This window comes from Scyliorhinus torazame, chromosome 27 (assembly GCF_047496885.1).
Source record: "Scyliorhinus torazame isolate Kashiwa2021f chromosome 27, sScyTor2.1, whole genome shotgun sequence".
NCBI lineage: Eukaryota > Metazoa > Chordata > Chondrichthyes > Carcharhiniformes > Scyliorhinidae > Scyliorhinus > Scyliorhinus torazame.
The window spans coordinates 15,961,241-15,984,191 of record NC_092733.1 but is presented as its reverse complement, the minus strand read 5'-3'; the positions used below and the strand labels follow the sequence as shown (position 1 = coordinate 15,984,191).

General features: G+C 48.2%; 1 protein-coding gene across 1 annotated transcript; it reads left to right on the top strand.

Moving 5' to 3' along the window:
- Positions 1-1,294: 1,294 nt before the first annotated feature.
- Positions 1,295-18,643, top strand: rnf11a (ring finger protein 11a). The gene is made up of 4 exons (XM_072491009.1): positions 1,295-1,476; positions 5,948-6,179; positions 9,797-9,969; positions 12,441-18,643. Exons 2-4 carry the CDS (start codon positions 6,102-6,104, stop codon positions 12,610-12,612), a joined length of 423 nt encoding a protein of 140 aa, XP_072347110.1. The 5' UTR covers positions 1,295-1,476; positions 5,948-6,101; the 3' UTR covers positions 12,613-18,643.
- The last annotated feature ends 4,308 nt before the right edge of the window (positions 18,644-22,951 follow it).

Here is a 22,951-nt window from a genome sequence, read left to right as displayed (position 1 = left end):
GTGGCACAGTGGTTAGCATTGCTGCCTCAGGGCGCCGAGGGCCCAGGTTCGATCCCGGCCGCGGGTCACTCTCGTGTGGAGTTTGCACATTCTCTCTGTGTCTGTGTGGGTCTCACCCCCACAACCCAAAGATGTGCAGGGTAGGTGGATTGGCCACGCTAAATTGATTTGATTTTGATTTGATTTATTGTCACGTGAACCGAGGTACAGTGAAAAGTATTTTTCTGCAGCCAAGGAAACGTACACATTACGTACATAGTAGACAAAAAAGAATAATCGACAGTCCATTGACAAATGGTACATTGGCAAACAGTGATTGGTGACAGTGCGGAACAAGGAGCCACACAAAGCAAATACATGAGCAAGAGCAGCATAGGGCCTCATGAATAATGTTCTTCCAGGGAACAGATCAGTCCGAGGGGGGGTCGTTGAGGAGTCTGGTAGCTGTGGGGGAGAAATTGGCCCTTCAATTGGAAAAAATAATTGCGTACTCTAAATTTACTTTAAAAAAAGACATTGCCATCTTCCCCCCCCCCCACCAATGCAAATACGTGCCAGTGCTATAAGCAGTGACAGCCTGGTGTCCCTCACTGCAATGAATCACAGAAGGAGAAGGAGGCCATTCAGCCCATCGAGTCTGCACTTGCTCTTGGAAAGAGCACCCTACCCAAATCCACACCTCCACCACCACCCCAAGTCCACACCTCCACCCTATCCCCATAACCCAGCAACCCCACCCAACACTAAGGGCAATTTTGGTCACTAAGGGCAATTTATCATTGAGGCCAATCCACCTAACCTGCACATCTTTGAACTGTGGGAGGAAACCGTAGCACCCGGAGGAAACCCGCGCCCACACGGGGAGCATGTGCAGACTCCGCACAGACCCAAGCCAGGAATCGAACCTGTGGCCCTGGAGCTGTGAAGCAATTGGATTGGATTGGATTGGATTTGTTTATTGTCACGTGTACCGAGGTACAGTGAAAAGTATTTTTCTGCGAGCAGCTCAACAGATCATTAAGTACATGAGAAGTACAATTGTGCTAACCACTATGCTACCGTGCCACAGTATTGAACCAGGCACAGCCAGGAAAGCCCGCTGTTGCCCATTGAGGACATCACCAACAGCCAGGCCACGCCCTGACTTGTTCCCGCCTTTCCCCGTTTCTGATTGGCCGGGCCGGCGCCGGCCCGTGAATGGCTGGCGTCACTGTCAATCTGACGTCTGGCCTCTCCCCCTGCTCCTCCCCCCCCCCGCCCCTCCCTCCTCCTCCAAGCCCGTCCAGTCCGGCCCCGCCCCACTTTGCGAGACCAGCCCAGCCCGTCCATCAAACGCACCGAGCAAGTTCGGGTGTACCCAGCTGCCTACCGCCCCGCCCGCCTTCCAGCCAACCCTGACGTTCGACCCGCCTCCTTCCGCGGCAGCTTCCGATCGGCGATTGGTCTGAGCCCAACGTCCGTCAAATCAGCCACCAGGTTAGTGAGAGAGGTCGAGGCCGTCCTGGGGGAGGGGCGGAAGATGGCGGAGGAGGGCCGCTCGCGCTGGCCGTCTGAACCGATGCGGCAAAAAAAACAAATAATAATCACGGCACGTGTTTTTTTTTAAAAAACAAAAAATATATATATTTATTTATATTTAAAAAAATATGGGCAACTGCTTCAAGTCGCAGGCGGGCGACGACATCTCGCTGCTGAATGACTCGGCCGTTGGCGGCGGTTCCCCGGAGCCGGAGCCGGGCCCGGGCTTGCTGCTCGCGCTGCCGCTGCCCGCAGCGCTTCACCAGGTCAGTCAGGGAGGGAGGCAGCAGCCATCATCCAGGCACAGAGAGAGGGGAGTGGTAGGAGGGGGGCGGCCTTTGTCTTTTTAAAATTAAGAGCCTTTTGCATTTATATAGCGCCTGTCTGCCTCCCTTTGCACCCAGCGAAATGCATTTTGTTGGGCACTTTTTTTAATGGGGAGGGGGGAACTTTTGCATTTATATAGCGCCTTTTGCTGCCTCCCTTTGCACCCAGCGGAAGGTTTTTTGTTGGAACCTTGTTAGGGGGGGGGGGGGACTAACACTGCATTTGTATAGCGCCTTTTGGTGCCTCCTTTTGCACCCTGTGAAATGCATTTTATTCAGTCCTCTTTCAATTGGGGGGGGGGGATACTCTTGCATTTAAACAGCGCCTTTTGCTGCCTCCCTCTATACCTAGTGGAAGGCTTTTTATTGGACCTTTCTTAAATTGGGGGGGGGGGGGAAAGGACTGTTTGTGGCATGGTAGCGCAGTGGTTAGCGCTGTTGCTTCGCAGCGCCAGGTTCGTTTCCCGGCTTGGGTCACTGTGCGCGGAGTCTGCACGTTTTCCCCGTGTCTGCGTGGGTTTCCTCCGGGCGCTCCGGTTTCCTCCCAGAGTCCAAAGTTTTGCGTATTAGGTGGACTGGCAATTCTAAATTGCCCTTGGTGTCCCAAACAAAAACGTTTAGGTGGGGTTACGGGGATAGGGTGGAGGTGTGGGCTTTGATAGGGTGCTCTTTTCGAGGGCCAGTGTAGACTCGATGGGCTGAATGGCCTCCTTCTGCACTGTAAATTCTATGATTAACATCTGAACCTAGTGATCATTGGATATTGAAACAAGGAGAGGTCTTAAACAAGCTGACACCTCGCTATCGTATAACATGGAAATGTTGCCACAGAGAACCATAGGTTGCTCTCCCCTTCCAGAGCTGACTGGTGGTGATTGAACTAGAGGGCAGCCACACCTCAGGCGAGCGGCAAGGTGGGAAGACGGGGCCTTCACCTCAGTCGGTACGGGAATTGAACTCGCGAAACAGCCACCCAGCCATCTGAGCTAACCTACCCCCGAGTGTAACAGGTGTCACACTCTTGCACACAGTTAGGAACTGCTTTACCGAGGTCCGATGTGAAACGGATTTTAGGTTTGAAGATTTGAATTGAGGTTTCTGCGTAGCAGCTGTGATTCTGTGATTTGCCTAGTGCCTTTTGCCGCCTCCCTTTGCACCCAACGGAATGCGATTTGTTGGAGCCTTTTTAAATGTTGGGGGGAAATTATCCTTTGCATTTGTATAGCGCCTTTCACCGCCTCCCTTTGCACCCAATCAATACTCTAATTGAAGTGTTTTTAAATTTAAAAATAACCTTTTACATATATATATCGCCCTTCGCACTGATGAAGCATTTTAAATTAAAAATAGACTGCATTTTCCCAGGTTCGATTCTGGGTCACTGTCCGTGTGGAGTTTGCACATTCTCCCCGTGTTTGTGTGGGTTTCACCCCCACAACCCAAAGATGTGCAGGGTAGGTGGATTGTACACGCTAAAATTTCCCCTTAATTGGAAAAAATGAATTGGGTACTCTAAATTTTTGATTTTTTAAATAGACCGCATTTAAGCTTTTGCATTTTTGTAGCGCCTTTCGCACTCTCTGATTCTCTCAGTTTTTATTTTTATTGCAGTGTTTTCAGTTGAAAGAAACTTTTGCGTTTGTAAAGTGTCTTCCACAAACCTCCCTTTGCCTGCCACCATTGTTGGTATGGCAGTACAGTTCTCCCTCAGTACTGTACTGGAGTGTCAATGCGAAATAAAAACAAAAAATGTTGGAAATACTCAGCTGGTTGTTGCAGCAGCTGTGGAGGGAGAAACAGAGTTTACGTTTTGGGTCTGTGACCTTACATCAGAGCGGTTTATCGTCCAGCTTGAAAGGCAGTGCAGCAGAACTGGCGTGTCATCCTTTGATTTTTGGGCTCATGTCACTTGGAGTGGGTACCGAACCCACAGCTTTGGAGGTGAGAGCACTACACCTGGGCCACAGCTGAGACTGGAGAGAGAGCAGCATCGTACTCTGGTGGCCTCTTAGTCCACTGACTGAATAGTTTGAAAAATTTTGAGGGGTTGCTGTAAATGATTTGCGTCAGAGGGCTTCCTAAATACTAACTTCAGTGCAAAAATGAGCCCCAGGAATTTGTAAACAATAGGACATTTCCCAAATAACCAAGTGCATTAAGAGACTTTCATTTCTATTGTGCCTTTCTCCACCCCCACTTTGCAGCCAGTTAAGTGTTTTTTCGTAATAATTGGCTTGGCTTTTGAAATGGAGTTGCGCTAAGCCAGCTCCCTCAAACGTCATGACTGGATTGTTTTTCGGGTTACCTATTGGTCAAGGGGGGTGGCGCAGTGGTTAGCACTGCTGCCTTACGGCGCCGAGTACACGGGTTCGATCCCGGCTCTGGGTCACTGTCAGTGTGGAGTTTGCACATTCTCCCCGTGTCAGCGTGGGTCTCGCCCCCACAACCCAAAGATGTGCAGGTCAGGTGGATTGGCCACGCTAAATTGCCTCTTAAATTAGAAAAACTGAATTGGGTACTCTAAATTTATTTTTTTTAAACCGTTGGTCAAGGTCACCAGGGGGAGCTTCTTTGAGGTAGTGTCCTGGGATCTTTTGCAACCACCAGATAGCGTAGGCAGGGCCTCCGTTTAACATCTCATCCAAGAGATGGAAGCTCTGACGATGCACCACTCCCTAGGTACTGCGCTGGAGTGTCTGACTGGGTTCTCTCCTCGTGTCTCTGGAGCATATTTAAAAATTCCAAGTTTCCTTCCGCCTTGAGGCTCGTTTGGTAGCTCGTGTGTCACTTTGATTCTTGACGAGCATGGTTGCTGGCGAATTGGTCCTTTTATGTGAAGCTTGTGAGCAATCCAGCAAGGCTTTTGCTCCTGAAGACTACTCGTGGCCCATGCTTGACGGGGACGGACTGGAGCTCATCTGTGATACGCTTCTCAGTCCAGTAAGCACAAAAGAGGATAGTAATCACTTCCCGTGGAAATGTGTCCCAGTGGGAGTCTGTGATTTCAGCAGTTTTCCCAGTATAAAAAAAAGTCAGACATGAACAGTACTGGAACTAGATTGTGGTGAGCATTTCTAAAAGAATATTTCAGTTACACTTGAGTAATTCTTTGGGTTTTCTAAGTATGTCCAAGGTTTATAATTTGTTTTTATTTTATCAAATTCGCCAGTTGCCATCCAGAGCTGGTCTCCATATTGGTGATTGTGAAAATATCGTTATTGTCATAAAAACCCGTCTGCTTCATTAAGGGAAGGAAATCTTCCATCCTTACCTGATCCGGCCTACATGCGACTCCAGGCTCGCAAGTTAGGCCTGGCAAACCGTTCGGTTCGAAGGCAATTAGGAATGGCTCTGCCAATGTTACCCACATCTCCAGAAAGATTTTCTAAAAAAGGGTTGATGCAGAAAAACGTTCTGCTGGTGAGAAGCACCAATTCAGTCCGACAGGCCTAACTCGATATTTAAGCATCAACCAAACTTGCTCGTTCCCCTCTTCCAGTCCATTCGGCGTAACTTTTTATTCCTTCCGTCATCAGTTGCTTACCAGCTTTCCCTGCAAACGCACCTGTTGATTAAGCGAGTGTGTGAGGAAAATGGGAGTTTTGAGAATGACGTTAAACAATGTTGTTGAGACTGCGCAAGTAGAACTTTAACCTGGACCTGTCCCAGCTACTACCAGATCTGGGAATGCTGTGGAACGAATGAGAGTGGGGGGGCTTAAAACACAATGATGTTCCTTTGGGATTTTATTTTCGATGTTTGGAACCACATTCGACACCCCACAGCTGGACAGGCCATGAACGGGAGGCTTTGGAGGTGGTGCAACACATAATAAAGGCCCACACTTACGGGGTGAGGTCTGAGAGGTTGGAGCAGAGCTATGGTGATGGGGTATTGCGAATACATCTTGGACCTTGGGTTCAGCGATGGGCTGTGAATAGAGCTTGGGGACTACGCGTGCCACTGCTGCAGTAACATTGTCCAAAAAAAAAACGTGGGGAAATATAGTCTCCTCACTGAGGAGAAGATGTTGTTTCTGCACTTTAGAACATTGAAACCTCGGAGCCTCTAATACTGACCACCGTGTGGCTTTTCTTTTGCAGACAGGATTGCTACAATAACAGCAAGTTTATAGACGACCAGAGAGTCGAGACAGGAAAAGCCAGTGGAGACCAGCGAGTGCGCAACACAAAGAAAGAAAAGAGAGAGGGGAAAAAAAGCCACCAGCTTAGTAAAGAGAAAGGGAAACTGCGTAACATGGCTGAGAGTAAGAAAGAGAGGATCAGAATTCGGGAGGAACACAAAGGGAAAAGGGCTCTCAGAGAACACAGCACAGTGAGTGAGAAATAAGCTATTTGACTGGTGGGGCTGGTGGATTTACTGAAACCACTGTTGGCAGGCGGCTTCAGTACTTGAAAATACTACCAAAACCTTTTTATGAAAAGCTTTTAACAAGGTGAAACTCGATGTGGTGTGAATTTGTACGCACAAGAGGGAATGTGATGCCTGTGGGTTTGTTACTCGGGAGTTGTTATTCGTGATCGCTGAATCCACAGTGGCTGTTAAAATAACCACTCGGGCACATGGACAATTGGCTGACCTGAATCTGTGATTTTCAAATCGGGTGGCCAGGAGATTTGGTCTCCCGTCCTCTCTGGGTTGGATGTGGGTGGCGGGAGTTACCTGAGATTCCTGCCCCTCATCCCTCTCGAGTTTTGTGTAGGATGTTATTCGGAATGCCATGCCTGAAAGTGCGGTGGATCCCGTTCCGATAGTGGCCTTCGAAAGGGAATTGGATGAATAGCTTGAAGGAGGAAAAAAAATTGCAGGGATCTGGAGAAAGTGCAAGAGAATGGGCCCTAACTGGACTGCTCTCGGAAAGAGCCAACACACTCTCCCGTGTCTGAATGGCCTCGTGTGCTGTAATATTCAATGAGTTGGACGGGTGCCTGTGGGATGGCACAGGTCACCTTGCCAAGTGTGCTCCAAAGACGAGCTTCTTGCTGCCCTGAATGCTGTTGGCTGCTGCGTATTCTCTGCCTTGCTTGCACTAAGCATGTTAAATGAGTTAATGAACATGTTACCGTGCAGATGATTACTGAACACTGAAAGCAACTTTGACTCTTTGCTTCAGTGTTGTTGTCTGTAGTCTGAATCTTATCTGCTTCATAGGCAGGGATCGTCATTCATTCAGGGGATGCGGGTGTCGCTGGCTAGGCCCACATTTATTGCCCTTGAGTAAGTGGTGGTGCACTGCCTTCTCGAGCTGCTGCAGTCCATGTCATTAGTTTTTGCAGCATTGGAAGAGGCCCTTCGGGTCATCCTGTCCACGCTAGCCATCAAGCACTATCTACTTTAATCCTATTTTCCGACCCTTGATCCGTAGCCTTGTATGCTCTGGCGTTTCAAGTGCTCATCTAAGTACTTGTTAAATGCGGTGAGGGTCCCTGCCTCTACCACCCTTTCAGGCAATGAGTACCAGATTCCCACCCTCTCGGTGAAAAGGTTTTTCCTCAAATCCCCTCTCAACCTGCTCCTTACCGTAAATCTATGCCCCCTGGTTATTGACCCCTCTACTAAGGGGAAAAGGTCCTTCCTATCCACCCTATCTATGCCCCTCAATTGTATACACCTCAACCAGGTGATGTTGATATACCTGTAGTGCTGTTAGGGGGGAATGGGAGTGATTGAGAGAATTGAACGGTGCAGTGCTTTACATGTTAGTTCTTAAACTTAGGTTTTAATACTGCCTCAAGGTTTGACCAATTTTAATTTTAAAGGATATGTGAACCACAGCAAATGCTGATTCCGATGGACACTGGACTAATTCCTCCCCTTTTCCAAGTCTATCTGTTGTCATCGTTTGCCTGTCCAGTCTCTTTCCCCTCCAAATTCAGATACTTTATTCAAATAGAGGCACACGGTCTTCCTCATCCACTCGAAGTAAGCCGGGGCCTTGGTTTACTGTCTCACCTCAAATGCAGCACCTCTGACAATGCGGTATTCCCCCAAGAGCTGCGTTGGGAGCATCAGTCTAGGTTGTTAGAATAATCTTTATTAGTGTCTCAAGTACATGAACACTGCAATGAAGTTACTGTGAAAACCCCCACGTCACCACATTCCGGAGTCTGTTCGGGTACTCTGAGGGAGAATTCAGAATATCCAATTCACCTAATAGCACGTCTCTCAGGACTTGTGGGAGGAAATCGGCGCACTCGGAGGAAACCCACGCAGACACAGGGAGAAGGTGCAGACTCCGCACAGACAGTGACCCACGCCAGGAATCAAACCCAGGTTCCTGGCGCTGTGAAGCAACAGTGCTAAACATTGTGCTATTGTGCCGCTCATAGTGTGCTGATGTTTCTGGAGTGGGTCTTGAATTCTTGACTCTGACTCCGAGGCGGGAGTGCTACCCAGTGAGTCACAGCTGGGCACTCAACCAGCTTTAAAGCCTGGCTTTGTGAGGTATTGAAACTGGGTGGGGTGGGGAAGAAAGCTGAGAATTACTTAAGAATAGGATCTCAAAAGCACCATTTACTCAGAGCACTACCCAGCATAAAGATGTCACAATCCAGTTGCCTAATGTCGTAAGCTATCTGAGTGCTGTAACCAAAGCTTCGAACAGCTGAGAGACATGCACAATATATGGTGGATGAGTGGTGTAAGGAAAGCAATGCCGTCACTGCAAGTGGCTTTGATGTGCCACTTTCATTCCGAGTCTGTTAATTAAATGTGCATTCTCTTTGCAGCCTAGCACTTTATTTTTCTTTTAAAAAGTGGCCTGGTTAACATAGTTGAGTAATTTAATAGGTCTATTAAAACACCACTTTTAGCCATACTGCTGCATTTACTAACTATGATCTCTTGAGTTCTGTCTTCTGGGGTATACGCTCCTGCCATTTTTAGCCCCCCTTTGCCGAATGCTCTCTGGAGTACAGTTCTGTCACTGCCAGTGGAGATCTCTGTGAACTGAGTGCCAGCAGACTGTGCCTGCTGTACAGAGTATTTTTAAAAATTATTTCACGGGTCATAGGCTTCACCGCCAAGGCCAGCATTTTTATTGCCCGTCCCTAATTGACCTTGAGATGGTGGTGGTGAGCTGCCCCCTTGAAATGCTGCAGTCCTTGTGCTCTATTGTGCTGTCGCAGAGGGAGGTCCAGTATTTTGACCCGGTGATAGCGCAGGAACGGTGATGCGTGGCTCAGAGGGGAACGTGCAGGTGGTGGTGTTCCCATGTGTCTGCTACTCTTGTCCTTCTAGGTGGTAAAGGTCAGGGGTTTGGAAGGTGCTGCCACCCACACCACCCATACGCACTTTTAGCCACGCCGGCCGATCTTCGCCACCCACCATTATCACTTACCTGCTTGGTCCTCACTCTCACTTGCTTTGTCATTCAATGTTACATTTCTGTCAGGACTTCAGCTGATGATTCAAGTTCTCACTGGATTCTGTGGAGGAAAAAAAATCAAGAGCTTTGTCATCTAACTCGCCTTTGAAATGCCTTTGAAATTTTGAGCGTTTTGAACTTTAATTTGCCAGTATTTCCCTGTATATAGCACTCATGGGCTTTGCACCCTGATTTTCATTGGCACAATTAACAAAACCATACCTCAAGAAATCATCTTTGTACTGCTTCGTTCATGATTCCCCCCCGCCCGTGTTGACCAGCACAGAGCCCCCCCCCCTCAAACGCTGCAGCCATTCGGGGATTAACCGTGGCCAGCGTTTTTGAAAGCTGGCTGCAGCCATTGGGTGGTACTTCCCGTGATCGGAAACGCTGCAAACGATTGCACCACGACCCTCCCAACACCCGCCCCTGTGTTTAGAAAAACCCTGCCGTAGATGGTACACACTGCTGCTACTGTGTGTCCGTGATGGAGGAAATTAATGTTGGGAATCTTGTAGCATAGCGGAGTGATTATTCCCTAACACCTGAATTGTATGCGTTTCAGGAACAAATGCAAATTCCAGTTTATCACCCAACGCCCAGTCAGACCCGCCTGGCAAGTCAGCTGACGGAGGAAGAACAGATCCGAATAGCGCAGAGGCTCGGCCTGATCCAGCACCTTCCCAAAGGCACCTTTGACTTTGGCGGCAAGGACAGCCAAAACAAGAAAATCAAGGAGTGAGTATGAGTGCGTTGGAAAGGGAGCGGGAGATAGCATGGCAGGGAGCTGGGTACTATAGTTCTGCTTTCCTAAAGTGGGCTGCAAGAGTGGATAGGCATAAACTGTTTTCACTGGCAGGAGAGTCGGTGACCCAGATTTAAAATAATTGGCAAAATGGTCCAGCGGGGAGACTTGGGGAACTTCCTTTACACAGCAACTTGTCATGACCTGGAATACACTGCCTTTTAAAGGGGTTATACTTCTGCAGGTGTGTCTGTGTGTTGCGGGGGGGGGGGGGGGGGGACAGGCATGTGGCACTAACTAGATAGCTTTTTCAGAGAGCTGGCAGAAGCACGATGGGTAGAATGGCCATCCGTTCTGCATGGGTCACATGAGCCGATTATTAAGAGCTTGTGAGTATTTCCTGATGGCACAGGGGATTGATTCTCTTCCCAGCCTGACACTGAGGCAATGCGGACTGAGTAGGTCTCAGGTTCGATGTCTACTTTTGTACCTGATTTCAGTGGGAATGGTGGGGTTCTTTAATCGGACCCCGAGATAGGGAGGCAACGGTCAGCTGAGGTTTCTGCCCTGTTCACAGTGTTCATGAGTGTTGGGTGAAGACAGTCTCCTGTTTTAGCTGCCATGCCCTTCGTGATCAGTCAAACAACCTGCCGATTGTCGGGTGTCCAGACTGGCGAGTGAGGAGCAGTGATTCTGACATGTGCAGTAGAGTGCAAATCTATGGTCATGTGAACTGGGAAGCAATAAATTTTATAAGCCAGTAATTGCTGTATCCTGCTGCTTCTGTTTATCAGGATTAATCTTGTGTTGTATCAATAACGCCAAGTGTGCGGAAATGGATAAAATCGAAACACTGAATTGTCTGATACATTAAGCAAGGATTTTTTTGTTTTTACTTGTTAGTGTTTTCCCCTCCTGACTGTTCGTGAGGTGAACCTTTTTCCCCCTTGTCCCAGTGATCATTATTCATGGGTATGTGAACAGAGTGAGTTTATGTATGTTATATTTCACATTTCTGCCTATATTGTAACTAATGTTTTGGATAAATTAAAAACAGGCCAGAATGTGGCAATGCTCTTTCTGGTCTCCACTCTTCATTGCTGACTTCCCATTTACCTAGCACAGGTGATAGCCTAGAAATTCAGCCTCACTGTACCGTGACTGGTTTGGTTGCTAATAGGCCTGCCTGGGGTAGCGGGCAGGGCAGTGTACTTTGTTACAAATAATTTCAGGATAAATTAAAAACGTTGAATCGTACAATGCAGAAGGAAACTGTGTTGGTCATTCTTTTGCCAACACTTTAGTCACACCCTCTTTGATCTGGTAGCACAGCGGTTAGCACTGTTGCTCCACAGTGCCAGGGTCCCAGGTTCGATTCCCGACTTGGATCACTGTCTGAGCGGAGTCTGCACGTTCTCCCCGTGTCTGCGTGGATTTCCTCCCACAAATCCTGAAAGACGTGCTTGTTAGGTGAATTGGGCATTCTGAATTCTACCTCCGTGTACCCGAATAGGCACAGGAATGTGGCGACTAGGGGATTTTCACAGTAACTTCACTGCAGTGTTAATGTAAGCTGACTTGTGACGATAATACAGATTATTATTATCTCTCCCCATAGCCCTGGAAATTTTTCCTTTTCAACTATATCCAGTTCCCTTTTGAAAGTTATTTTTGAATCAGTTTCCATCGGTCTTTCGGGTAATGCATTCCAGATCAGAACGCAGTGGGTAAAACAATGCTCCTCATCTCTCTCTCTCTCTCTCTCTCTCTCTCTCTCTCTCTCTCTCTCTCTCTCTCTCTCTCCCTCTCCCTCTCCCTCTCTCTCTCTCTCTCTCTCTCTCTCTCTCTCTCTTCCCCCCCCCCCCGGAGCATATCCGTTAAAACTCTCCATAACTGTCTCTGCTCTTAAGGAGAACAACAGCAGCCCCTTCACCCCCATCCCTGGTGCCATTTTAGTAAATCTCCTAGTGGCCCTCTTCAAGGCCTCAACATCCTCACTAATGTGAATTGGCCGCAGTACTGATTTTATAAAGGTTCACCATAACTTTCTAAAGTTTAACATCTGTATTCGCTCTGTTTTTTTAAATAAATTTAAAGTTCCCAATTCATTTTTTTCCAGTTAAGGGGCAACTTAGCATGACCAATCCACCTACCCTGCACATATTGGGTTGTGGGGGCGAAACCCGTGCAGACACTGGGAGAATGTGCAAACTCCACACGGACAGTGACCCAGAGCCGGGATCGAACCTGGGACCTCGCCGCCGTGAGGCAGCAGTGCTAATCACTGTGCACCGTGCTGCCCTTAATCACTCTGTTTTTAAAAAAAAATTGAACCATCCTTCCTTCGTTGCCATTTCTGCCATCTTCAAGAATGTGTGTGCAAATCCCCAAGGTCTCCCTGCACCTTTGCCGATCCTTTATCACATTGTACCATTTAACCCTGTGCTTTGTTTCCCCCTCCTAGGTGTGTGATCTGTATGATGGACTTTGATTATGGCGATCAGATCCGGTTTCTGCCATGTATGCACATATACCATGTGGAATGCATTGACGAGTGGCTCATGAGGTCCTTCACGTGTCCTTCGTGTATGGAACCCGTAGACGCAGCTTTGCTCTCTTCCTACGAGACCAACTGACTTAATCCGGCCTCGCCGAGCCTCACCGCACTTTGAATGTCTTGCTGCCAAAAGGGGGAAAGAAATGGGTGGGGGGGGGAGGGGGGAAGAAAAGAATCATGCACTCACTCAGACCAAAGAAATATCCTGTCATCTCACCAAATGAACCGTAGCTTTTAGGTGTGTACCAGTCGCATTTTTCCAACTGGAAAAGCAGTCAATTGGCCAAATCTTCTACTTAACACTAACTGGCTAAAAGGGAAGTGATTAAAACCAAAGTGGAGGCAGTAGTCCCACTGTAACAGCACAAAGGTGTTTTGGATTTCGCTTTCTCTACACGTGCGGTATTAGCCACCCTGCTCCCAGCTAAACACACACACACAACGGTGTCGCTAACTGGGAGACCAGGGCAAAGACTTTCTTGTACTTTTTTTGGCTTTTACTGCTTTGTTGTTTTTGCATTGATGTTCTCTCGAGATGCTGCCTCATGCTGGGTGATGGTAGCTCCCTCGGGCCACACCAAGGGGGCCATGCTTCCTGCTCGTCTAATGAAATGGGCCGCAGGTTTGGGATTGGAAATGGTCACGCTTAGCGATGATTCTGCCATGGAAACGGGACAAGTTAAGTCTCGGGGCCCTTCCACCTTAACTTAGCAGTGCCCCGCAAGAGATTGTTGGCAGGTTATTCAACCATTGTGTGTGTGTGTGTGCGTGGGTGGGGGGGGGGGGGGGGGGGGGGGGGGGGGGAGAGAAATGTGCATCTTTTGCTTGAGATTTGTTCATGGGATGTGGGCGTCGCCGGCTAGGCCAAGCATTTATTGTCCGTCCCTAATTGCCCTTGAGAAGATGGTGGTGAGCTGTCTTCTTGAACCGTTGCAGCCCCTGAGGTGTGGGTTGGGGAGGGAGTTCCGGGAGTTTGTCCCAGCGACAGTGAAGCAGTGGCGATATATTTCCACATCGGGATGGTGTGTGGCTGGGAGAAGGAGCTTAAAGCTGGTGTTGTTCCTGTGCACGTGCGCCTTTTGTTCCTCAGCTGACCCTCACTTGTTCAGCAGCCGCTCGACAGGCTGGAATTCGGACCATCCGAAGTGCTGAAGAAGATGGTACCAACTGTCTGTGCAGCCAAAGTCCACTGCTGAGATTAGCCAGCTCAGCGCTGTAGCAGGGGACAAGTGAGTGTCAAATACCACCTAGTCTGAGGCCACCATGTGATGGGTTTAATAAGTGAGACAGCGCAATGAGTTAGTATATTTTAACCGCTGATTTACAAAGTCTGCTGGGTCCCGTGTTGGATGCGGATGTCAACCTTGCAACTGTCAGCCTTGCTGCTGAATCCTGTTTCCAGCCAACTGGACATGAGGTGCTGCGAGCAGCCCAAAGGGGTGTTGGGGAGGGACGGATACATTGCAGAGGCCACCCTGGGAGGGCAGCGAAGGTATTTCTCAGTAGCAGGTTGCCGAACATCAGAGAGCTGGTGAAGTCCTGCCAGCCAGCAATAATTTGCGGAATGAGACAAGCTCCCGCAGTCTTTGAGAGGGATTGACTTGAAAAACTTCCACTCAATCTCACAGCACTTTACTACAGAGAGCTTGTGCTCAAGTATCAAGATTTCTTGAAATTTCGTGCAATCTAATGAACCAAAAAAATGAAGACTAGTTGAATAGAATAATCAAATGTTACAGTGCAGATGGAGTCCATTGGGTCCTTCTGCCTGTACTGGTTCATTGATAGACCTGATCATTTAGTTCAATTTACCCACAGCGTGGTTTTTTTTTCCCCCCCTTTAAATATTTATAAGTAATGGATTGTTTTGTATACCATTTAAAGTGTTCAAATGCAGTGCCTCCATGGGGCTGTTGAATCTAGCGCCTTTGTAACTCGGTGCCATCTGGCAATCTGTTTCTCCAATGCTGGGCTGTCCAAGGATGATTGTTGCTTTCCTTCTGCACACTCACATTGTCTACCTTCAGGCATGAGGTTGGACAGTGGGTCCAGCGGGTTACTTGACCATGGATTGGGCCCCATCCTGCCCTTCACTGAAGTGCACTACCAGAGAGTGGGTGATTGGATTGTGGTCCAATCCCTAATGCGGGAGCACTGTCCAATTGACAGTGTGTCCCAACCAGGGGTTGCCAAGCCGGGAGGTATCAGCACATCACTCCATCCTCACGGGACCCTGGCTCCCCATGCCGAGTGGAAAGCAAGGTGAGGATGTGTTACAGATAATCCAGAGAATCTAACTTGCTTTGGTAACCTTCACTTTTACATGTATTCCGGAGCTATGGATAATGATGGTGGAGGCTCCAACATTCTTTCCAATGCATGGCTGACTAGGAACCTCTCCCACCCTTGCCGTCTCTCATTGGTGTGAGTTGGAAGGATACTTGACCTGTTTGGCCGCATTATGTACGGACCTTCTTTGCCAATCAAGTCCTGGGGGTAGACTTGAACATGTAACCATGTTGTAGAGGCAGAGATGTTACCCACTGCGTCACAAGACCACCCAGAATCATAGAATCCCTAAAGTGCAGAAGGAGGCCATTCAGCCCATCGAGTCTGCACCGCCCTCTGAAAGAATGCCCGCCCTATTCCCATAACCCACCTAACTTTTTTTTGACATTTAAGGGGCAATTTAACATGGCCAATTCACCTAACCTGCACATATCTGGACTGTGGGAGGAAACCAGAGCACCCGGAGGAAACCCACGCAGACACTAGGTGAAAGTGCAAAGTCCACACAGTCGCCCGAGGCCAGAATTGAACCCATGTCCCTGGCACTGTGAGGCAGCAGTGCTGATCACTGCTCCACCGTGTCGCCCACACAAGTCCTTGACAGCCAGTCAAGACTCATCCAACAAACGGCTTCTTCCCCCATCTCCAATATTTTTACAACTAATGAGAACCTATTTTTTTAATAAACATGCGTGATCTTCCTTTCCTCCGGGCTGCAGCAGCTTTCTGGTGATTAACCTTTCGTTTCTGGAGACTATAGCAGTGTTCAGAAAGGTCGACAGTGTTAATCTCAGTGGAGATCCATTGGCCCTGTACAGATAGATGATTGAAGCCAGAAACTTGCTGGTCTGTCTGGCTCTGCAGCATGGGGCAGCCGGATTTATTTACACACTCGGCCTGAGTCACCAACTCTTGAGGATGTTTCCAACTTGCCTGGGGATTCCAAGACTAGATAGGGAGTTGTTTAAAAATTGGAGCTAGACTGGCAGGAATGAAGTTGGGAAACACACATCGAGAATAGTGGAAGTTTGGACATTCTGAACTCTCCGAACAGGCGCCGGAGTGTGGTGACTAGGGACTTTTCACAGTAACTTAATTGCAGTGTTAATGTAAGCCTTCTTGTAACTAATAAAGATTATTATTAGAGGTAGGTGTGTACTTGGTACTGAGGTATATTGGCGATCTCAGTGTGAGGGTGGGGAGGAGGCAGCAGAGGCCAGTAAAATTCAGCCTGTGATGCCCCTCACCTCTTTATTTAATTTCAGCACTCCCAACACATCCCTCAACTGAGATCAGCTTATTCAGTACCAACCGATAGTGAACTCTGTGACTTTCTGGTCTCCGGCTGAGTGTTAAAGCTGGTGATGCCTTTCTCTAATGGGATTTGGTGGGGGGAGAGATTTGGGGCCTTAGAAGTGCTCTTTAACCCGTGCACTGCCACATATCTTGTCGCAGACTGAAATGTCTCTAGGAATGCACTATAACGTGATTAGAGTTTATAGCTGTTTGGGGGTCTTGCTATATACGCGGTGTGAGTAGATTATTGGCTTCTAAGCATCATTTGATAGTCTTGTTTCGCTGAGAGCAGCCTATAATTTTACCCCGGTAAATTGGAAGGAGCAGTGCTAGAGTGACTCGCCTGTTGCACAGGGAGAATGATGCCTGGGCTGTTACCCGGAGAGAGAGAGAGGAGCATTAAAAGAGAGACTTGACTGGAACTGACCTTCCAGATAGTGTGACAAGTCTACCTGGGCCAGGTGCAATATTTAAGGACTTGTAGCAGTTTAGCAATATTTAAGGACTTGTAGCGGTTTAGCAAATTGGATGTCACATCTGCCTCTGGAAAGCTTGTTGCAAGCCTAGTGGCAGTTTGCATTATAAATGTGGGCATAGGGATTTAGAATGGAAACCTGAATATGAGGACACAAACGTGACGTGAAAGCGGGGACTGAATTGTGTGTATGTATGTTTCAACGCTTCCCACTTTCTAACTCCCCTTTTATTTGTAAGTGGGACTTGGAGTTTGCAATGTGACAGGAGTTCCACTTGCACATGTGCACCTGGGATGTTGTATGAATGGTAAACAAGGGGCCTCCATTCTCGGAGGCTGGTTTTCACCCTTGCCTGGGAATTGGCAGCAGTGAGCGAACGTTTATGTGATTACAATCCCCGGTGAGAAATATGTTGGGTGCAAACACTTGAAAGCGCTTTTATGGTCTATCGTGCACACTTGAAAAAAAAAAAACAGGTTTTGGAAGCCCATGGGGTGGGTGATCTTGATGTGGGTGGGTCATGCTAAGGGAAGTTGAGCTGTCAGCCACCCCATGTTTCTGTGGATCTGACCGTGAAGTATAAAGTCAGAGTGATTCAAAGGTTTTTCTCTCTCTCTCTCTCTCTCTCACCCCCCCCCCCCCCCCCAATAGAGAGGGGGGGGGGGGAGGAGTACCTGAGAAATGCAAAAGTAGCTTGTTCAGTGACATAAACAGATCGGATATTGTCTGCATTTTTTGGGCTTGCAGTCAGTGACTTTTCGCTGACACTCTCGCACGGGCCAGCTTAACCCTGAGTATGCTGGGCTGGCGTCTGCATTTAAGGGTTCGCCCCCAAGAACTGGCAATCTGTGAGTAAGGACACGGCTCCCCCATTTGTGGCGGGGGCATCTTGTCAGAATCTTGCTGTTTGGGAATACACAGCCACCCCATGTTACAATGTAGTTCTTTAATTTGCACAAAAGGCTTTCTACATCAACGATGTCTCGTATCTCCCAAGTTCTTCAGCTCATTGTGTCTGTGCCGGCCCGGCCATAACCATCTATTCTAATCCCATGTTCCAGCTCTAGGTCCGTAGCCTTGTATGCTATGGCGTTTTAAGTGCTCATCTAAACACTTCTTTTTTTTTTTTTAATATATTTTATTCAAATTTTTTTTCGGCCATACAAATTTTTTTCCCTTTTTACAACAATAAAACAATATAAATAATAGTGACCGTTTTTTAATAAATAAATAATATATAAACTAAATGGCAACTGCCATACCAAAATATTAGCTCTCCCAAATAATAAAGTCAAACAAGCCAATATACATATCCAAGTAAAAATATCCATACAAAAACACCCCTGAGGACCCACCCGAGCCCCCCCCCCCCCCCCCCCGGTTGCTGCTGCTACTTTCCCAGTTCCTTTATCGTAAACACTTCTTAAATGTTGTCAGGATTCTTGTCTCTACCACCCTTTCAGGCAGAGAGTTCCAGATCCCCACCAACCTCTGGGTGTTGAGGCTCTTCCTCAAATCCCTATCTACTGCTTTCCTAATTTTTGCACATCTCAATTAGCCCCCTCCTCAGCCTTCTCTGCTTTAAGGAGAACAATCCCAGCCTCTCTTCGTAGCTGAAACGCTCCAGCCCAGGCAGCATCCTGGTGAATTTCTTCTTGGACGACTATTGTTTGCACCACCATGGGTAGAGATATCCTGAAGCTGCATTTGAGTGTGAAGAGCCTTGTTCTTTATTTGACATAATGGACAGAGCAAAATTTGTGTACACAGCCCTTTGCTTCTGACAAGCACCAAGATCCCCACTGACTGATATCGTAGATCCTCAGCCATGGGCAACCGATGTTCCCATTATTTATTTTTATAACTCCGATCAACCTAAACACATTTCAGTCAAGATGTTGCAATCCAAAACTGCCCAATACTCTATTTTGAGTAGAAATAATATCTTTTGTTAGTTTATACTAGCTGCTGGTAATATAAATCATGTAAAAGTATGTGTTTATTTTTAATTATAAAAAAATAAAGTAACTACATATTTGATTTCCACAAGGTCTGGTGTTATTGTGCTGGGGCTGTTGGATGTGATCTATGCTTAGAGATGTCTATTCCTTCTACTTTCTTTAGCACTTTCTGGATGAGTTCAGCCCTGACAACGCTTAAGAAGCTTGAGCGCATCCAGGACAAAGCAAACCCCCTTGATTGGGTACTCCAAACACCACCTTAAATAGTCACTGCATCCACCATCGACACCACCATGGCTGCAATGTGCTCCATGCACTGCAGCAGTTTGCCATGGTACCTGGCAGTCCAAGCGGTGTAAAGTCTCCACTGTTATTGGATTTTGACCCAGCAATGCCGAAGGAACTTGTATATTTCAAAGTCACGATCATGCGTGAAGGGGCAGCACGGTGGCGCAGTGGTTAGCATTGCTGCCTCATAGCGCTGAGGTCCCAGGTTTGATCCTGGCTCTGGGTCACTGTCCGTGTGGAGTTTGCACATTTGCCCTGTGTTTGTGTGGGTTTCACACCCACAACCCAAAGATGTGCAGGGTAAGTGTATTGGCCACGTTAAATTGCCCCTTGGAAAAAATTAATTGGGTACTCTAAATTTTTTTTAAAAAAATGATTGTGTATGACTTGGAGGGGAACTTGGTGTTCCCATATGGCTTTGTTCAATGGTTCAAGTGGGCAGCTCACCACCACCATCTGAAGGTCAATTAGGGAGATGCAATAAATGCTAGCATCAGCAGCATCCCATGAATTATTTAAAAAAAATCTCTACCTGGTTTTCCCTAGCCCTACTCAATGGTCACCGAGACCAGTTACAGTACAGACCACTAGAACCCCAACTGTGGTAAACTGGCACGGCAGCCCCCAAAACAGACTTTCTGGCCTGAACTCTTATGTTTATTATATGTTTATCATTTAAGGATTGCTTGCACTGCATGATTTTAAAACAAATTTGGAGTATCCAATTATTTCTTTTTTTTCAATTTAGCATTGCCAATCCACCTACCCTGCACATCTTTGGGTTATGGGGTGAAACCCATGCAGACACGGGGAGAATGTGCAAATGGGTTGTCAGACTCTAATGGGATAATGGCCAGGATCGAACCTGAGTCCTCGGCGCCATGCTTGCACTGCATGTCACTTCAGACACCAAATGTCAGTATAAGACACCCCCAGGCCATGTTAAATGTGGAATCATGCTGCCTCTGCAGTAAGATACAGGGAAGATAGCAGGGAGTAGGTGTGGTTTTTGCAAAGCTCTTGAACAAAACAATGTATTGGCACGGACAGAATGGACCCAAATAACTCTTGATTTCCATTTCCCAATCTCCCATGCTGATGTTGGCAGTAAGTTAGCATAGTGGTTGTTACCTATCTAGCAGTCTAGATTGCAGCATTGGACTTCCGGTTGCGGCCATGCCGAGGTAGGTCGCACGTTTGGCAGCTCCCGCCGAGAATGGACTTTTGGGCTCTTCAGAGGGGCCCCAATGGCAATTGTTCGACGGCTCCCAGTGTGGGAAGGTAACAGCAAGGTTCCCCCCCCCCCCCCCCCCGTCCGTATATGGATTGACCAGGAGTGGAGCGGTTTAAAAAAGTGATCCTGGTGCAGCGGAAAGTGCGAGGGAGGAAAAGCAAGATGGCGGCGGGTGGTCGCAGGAGCACCAGGAGTTTCTTAAACGCTGCTTCGAGGAACTGAGGACAGAAATGCTGGCACCAATGAAGGTGGCGATTGAGAAGCTTGTGGAGACCCAGAAGGCCCAAGGGACAGCGATCCGGGAGGTGCGGCAAAAAGCCTCGGAGAATGAGGACGAGATCTTTGGCCTGGCGGTGAAGGTGGAGGCGCTGCACAAGAGGTGGGCGGAAAAATTTGAGGACCTGGAGACTAGGTCGAGGAGGAAGAATCTTCGGATTTTGGGTCTCCCTGAAGGAGTGGAGTGGCCCGATGCCGGGGCATATATGAGCATGATGCTCAATTCGATGATGGGCGCGGGACCTTTCCTGAGGCCCCTGGAGCTGGATGGGGCTCATCATGTCCTGGCAAGGAGACCCAAAGCCAACAAGCCGCCAAGGGCTGTAGTGGTGACGTTCCACTGCTTTATGGACAGTGTCCTGAGATGGGCCAAAAAAGAGCGGAGCAGCAGGTGGGAGGACACGGAGATCCGAATTTACCAGGACTGGAGTGCGGAGGTGGCTAAGAAGAGGGCTGGTTTTAACCAGGCTAAGGCGGTGCTCCATCGGAAGGGGGTGAAGTTTGGGATGCTGCAGCCAGTGCGATTGTGGGTCACGTTCCAAGATCGGCACCACTACTTGGAAACGTTAGGCTGCCAATGTGGTGATGATCCGCAAGTGGGTAATGGAGGGAGAGGGGGTGGCGTGGAAGAGGCTAGAGATGGCGTCCTGTGTGGGCACGAGCCTGAGGGCGCTGGTGACGGCACCGCTGCTGCTCTCACCGACAAGGTACACCACGAGTCCGGTGGTGGCGGCGACGCTGAAGATCTGGGGCAGTGGAGGCGACACGGGCAAGGTGGGAGCCTCGGTTTGCTCACCGATTCAGGAGAATCATCAGTTCGTCCCGGGAAGGATGGATGGGGGGTTTTGGAGCTGGCATCAGGCAGGGATTAGAAGAATGGGGGACCTGTTCATTGATGGGACGTTTGCGAGCATAGGGGCTGGAGGAGAAGTTTGGGCTAGCCCCGGGAAACGCAAGTGAGGGCGTTTGTGAGGCGGCAGGTGAGGGAATTCCTGCTGCTTCCGGCACATGAGATTCAGGACAGGGTGATTTCGGGTGTATGGGTTGGAGAAGGCGAGGTTTCGGTGATTTACCAGGAGCTGAAGGAAGAGGAGGAGGCCTCAGTGGAAGAGCTAAAGGGCAAGTGGGAGGAGGAGCTTGGGGAGGAGATAGGTGAGGGTCTGTGGGCTGATGCCCTGAATAGGGTTAATTCTTCCTCGTCTTGCGCCAGGCTCAGCCTAATACAGTTCAAAGTTACTCACAGAGCGCATATGACAGGGGCGAGGTTGAGTAGGTTCTTTGGGGTGGAGGACAGATGTGGGAGGTGCTCGGGGAGCCTGGCAAATCACGTCCATATGTTCTGGTCGTGCCCGGCGCTGGATGGGTTTTGCAAGGACTATGTCCAAGGTGGTGAACGCCCGGGTCAAGCCGAGCTGGGGATTGGCATTATTTGGGGTATCGGACGAGCCGGGAGTGCAGGAGGCGAAAGAGGCCGGTATTCTGGCCTTTGCGTCCCTGGTAGCCCGGCGGAGGATTTTGCTACTGTGGAAAGATGCGAAGCCCCCTAGTGTGGAAGCTTGGATCAACGACATGGCAGGGTTCATCAAGCTGGAGAGGATAAAGTTTGCCTTGCGAGGGTCTGTGCAAGGGTTCTCCAGGCGGTGGCAACCGTTCCTAGACTATCTTGTGCAGCGTTAGGAGATCAGCAGCAGCAGCAACCCTGGGGGGGGGGGGGGGGGTTTCTTTTGAGGTGGCGCTTGGGTGAAGGTGTTTTTTTCCCCCTATTTGTGCTTTTAAATGTTATATGGAGGGTTATTGTATATGGGGGAAATCCAATGTATAATTTCTGATTGTGTTTTTGTTTCTTTTTTCTTGTTGGGGGTTGGGGGGGGTTTGTTGAAATTTTGAATAAATATATATATATTTTAGATTGCAGATAATGATCTGCAGCCAAAATTTCCTCCCACAAAGGACATTAGTGAACCAGATACATTTTAAAAAAAATTACATTACCCAATTATTTTTTCCCAAGAGGCAATCCACCTACCCTGAACATCTTTGGGTTGTGGGGGTGAAACCTGTGCAGACATGGGTTACATTGTGGGAGTTACATGGTCACAATTATGATACAAATTTGTTATTCTGAATTTAATTGAATGTTAATTCCCTGGTTGCTGTGGTGTGGTGTGATTTGTACACATATCCAGTTCATTAGTCCAGACCTCTGGATTATTAGTCTAATAACAACTATGATAACACACCCTTCAAAAGCTAACAAAAAACATAAGGATTTTGCCCCTTCTTCTACTTCTCTCTAATTAGGTTTCCTGGTATCTGTTCTGCTTCCATTTTAAGCTGCCTCTTTACACCTGGGACTATCTGTAATTATACTTAGTTGTGTCATGTCGGAGATGTTAGAAACTGGTGTCCAGAAATGGGGTGGAAGATGACACAGGCAATTTAGCAGTTAAACAGACTGAAAAGGAAACTACTGTTAGTCCAGAGTCAAAGGTATATGCCCACACATGGTTGAGTCATATGGTCCCATTCAGACTTAACCTCATGAGGGAATGCATTAGGTAATTCGCCCAAGATCCATTGTCATTTGGGGCAACCTTG

Coding starts and splice junctions, on each gene's coding strand:
- rnf11a (XM_072491009.1), top strand. CDS start 6,102: ATGGCTGAGAGTAAGAAAGAGAGGATCAGAATTCGGGAGGAACACAAA. Junction 6,180..9,796: donor CTCTCAGAGAACACAGCACA/GTGAGTGAGAAA, acceptor TATGCGTTTCAG/GAACAAATGCAAATTCCAGT. Junction 9,970..12,440: donor CAAAACAAGAAAATCAAGGA/GTGAGTATGAGT, acceptor TCCCCCTCCTAG/GTGTGTGATCTGTATGATGG.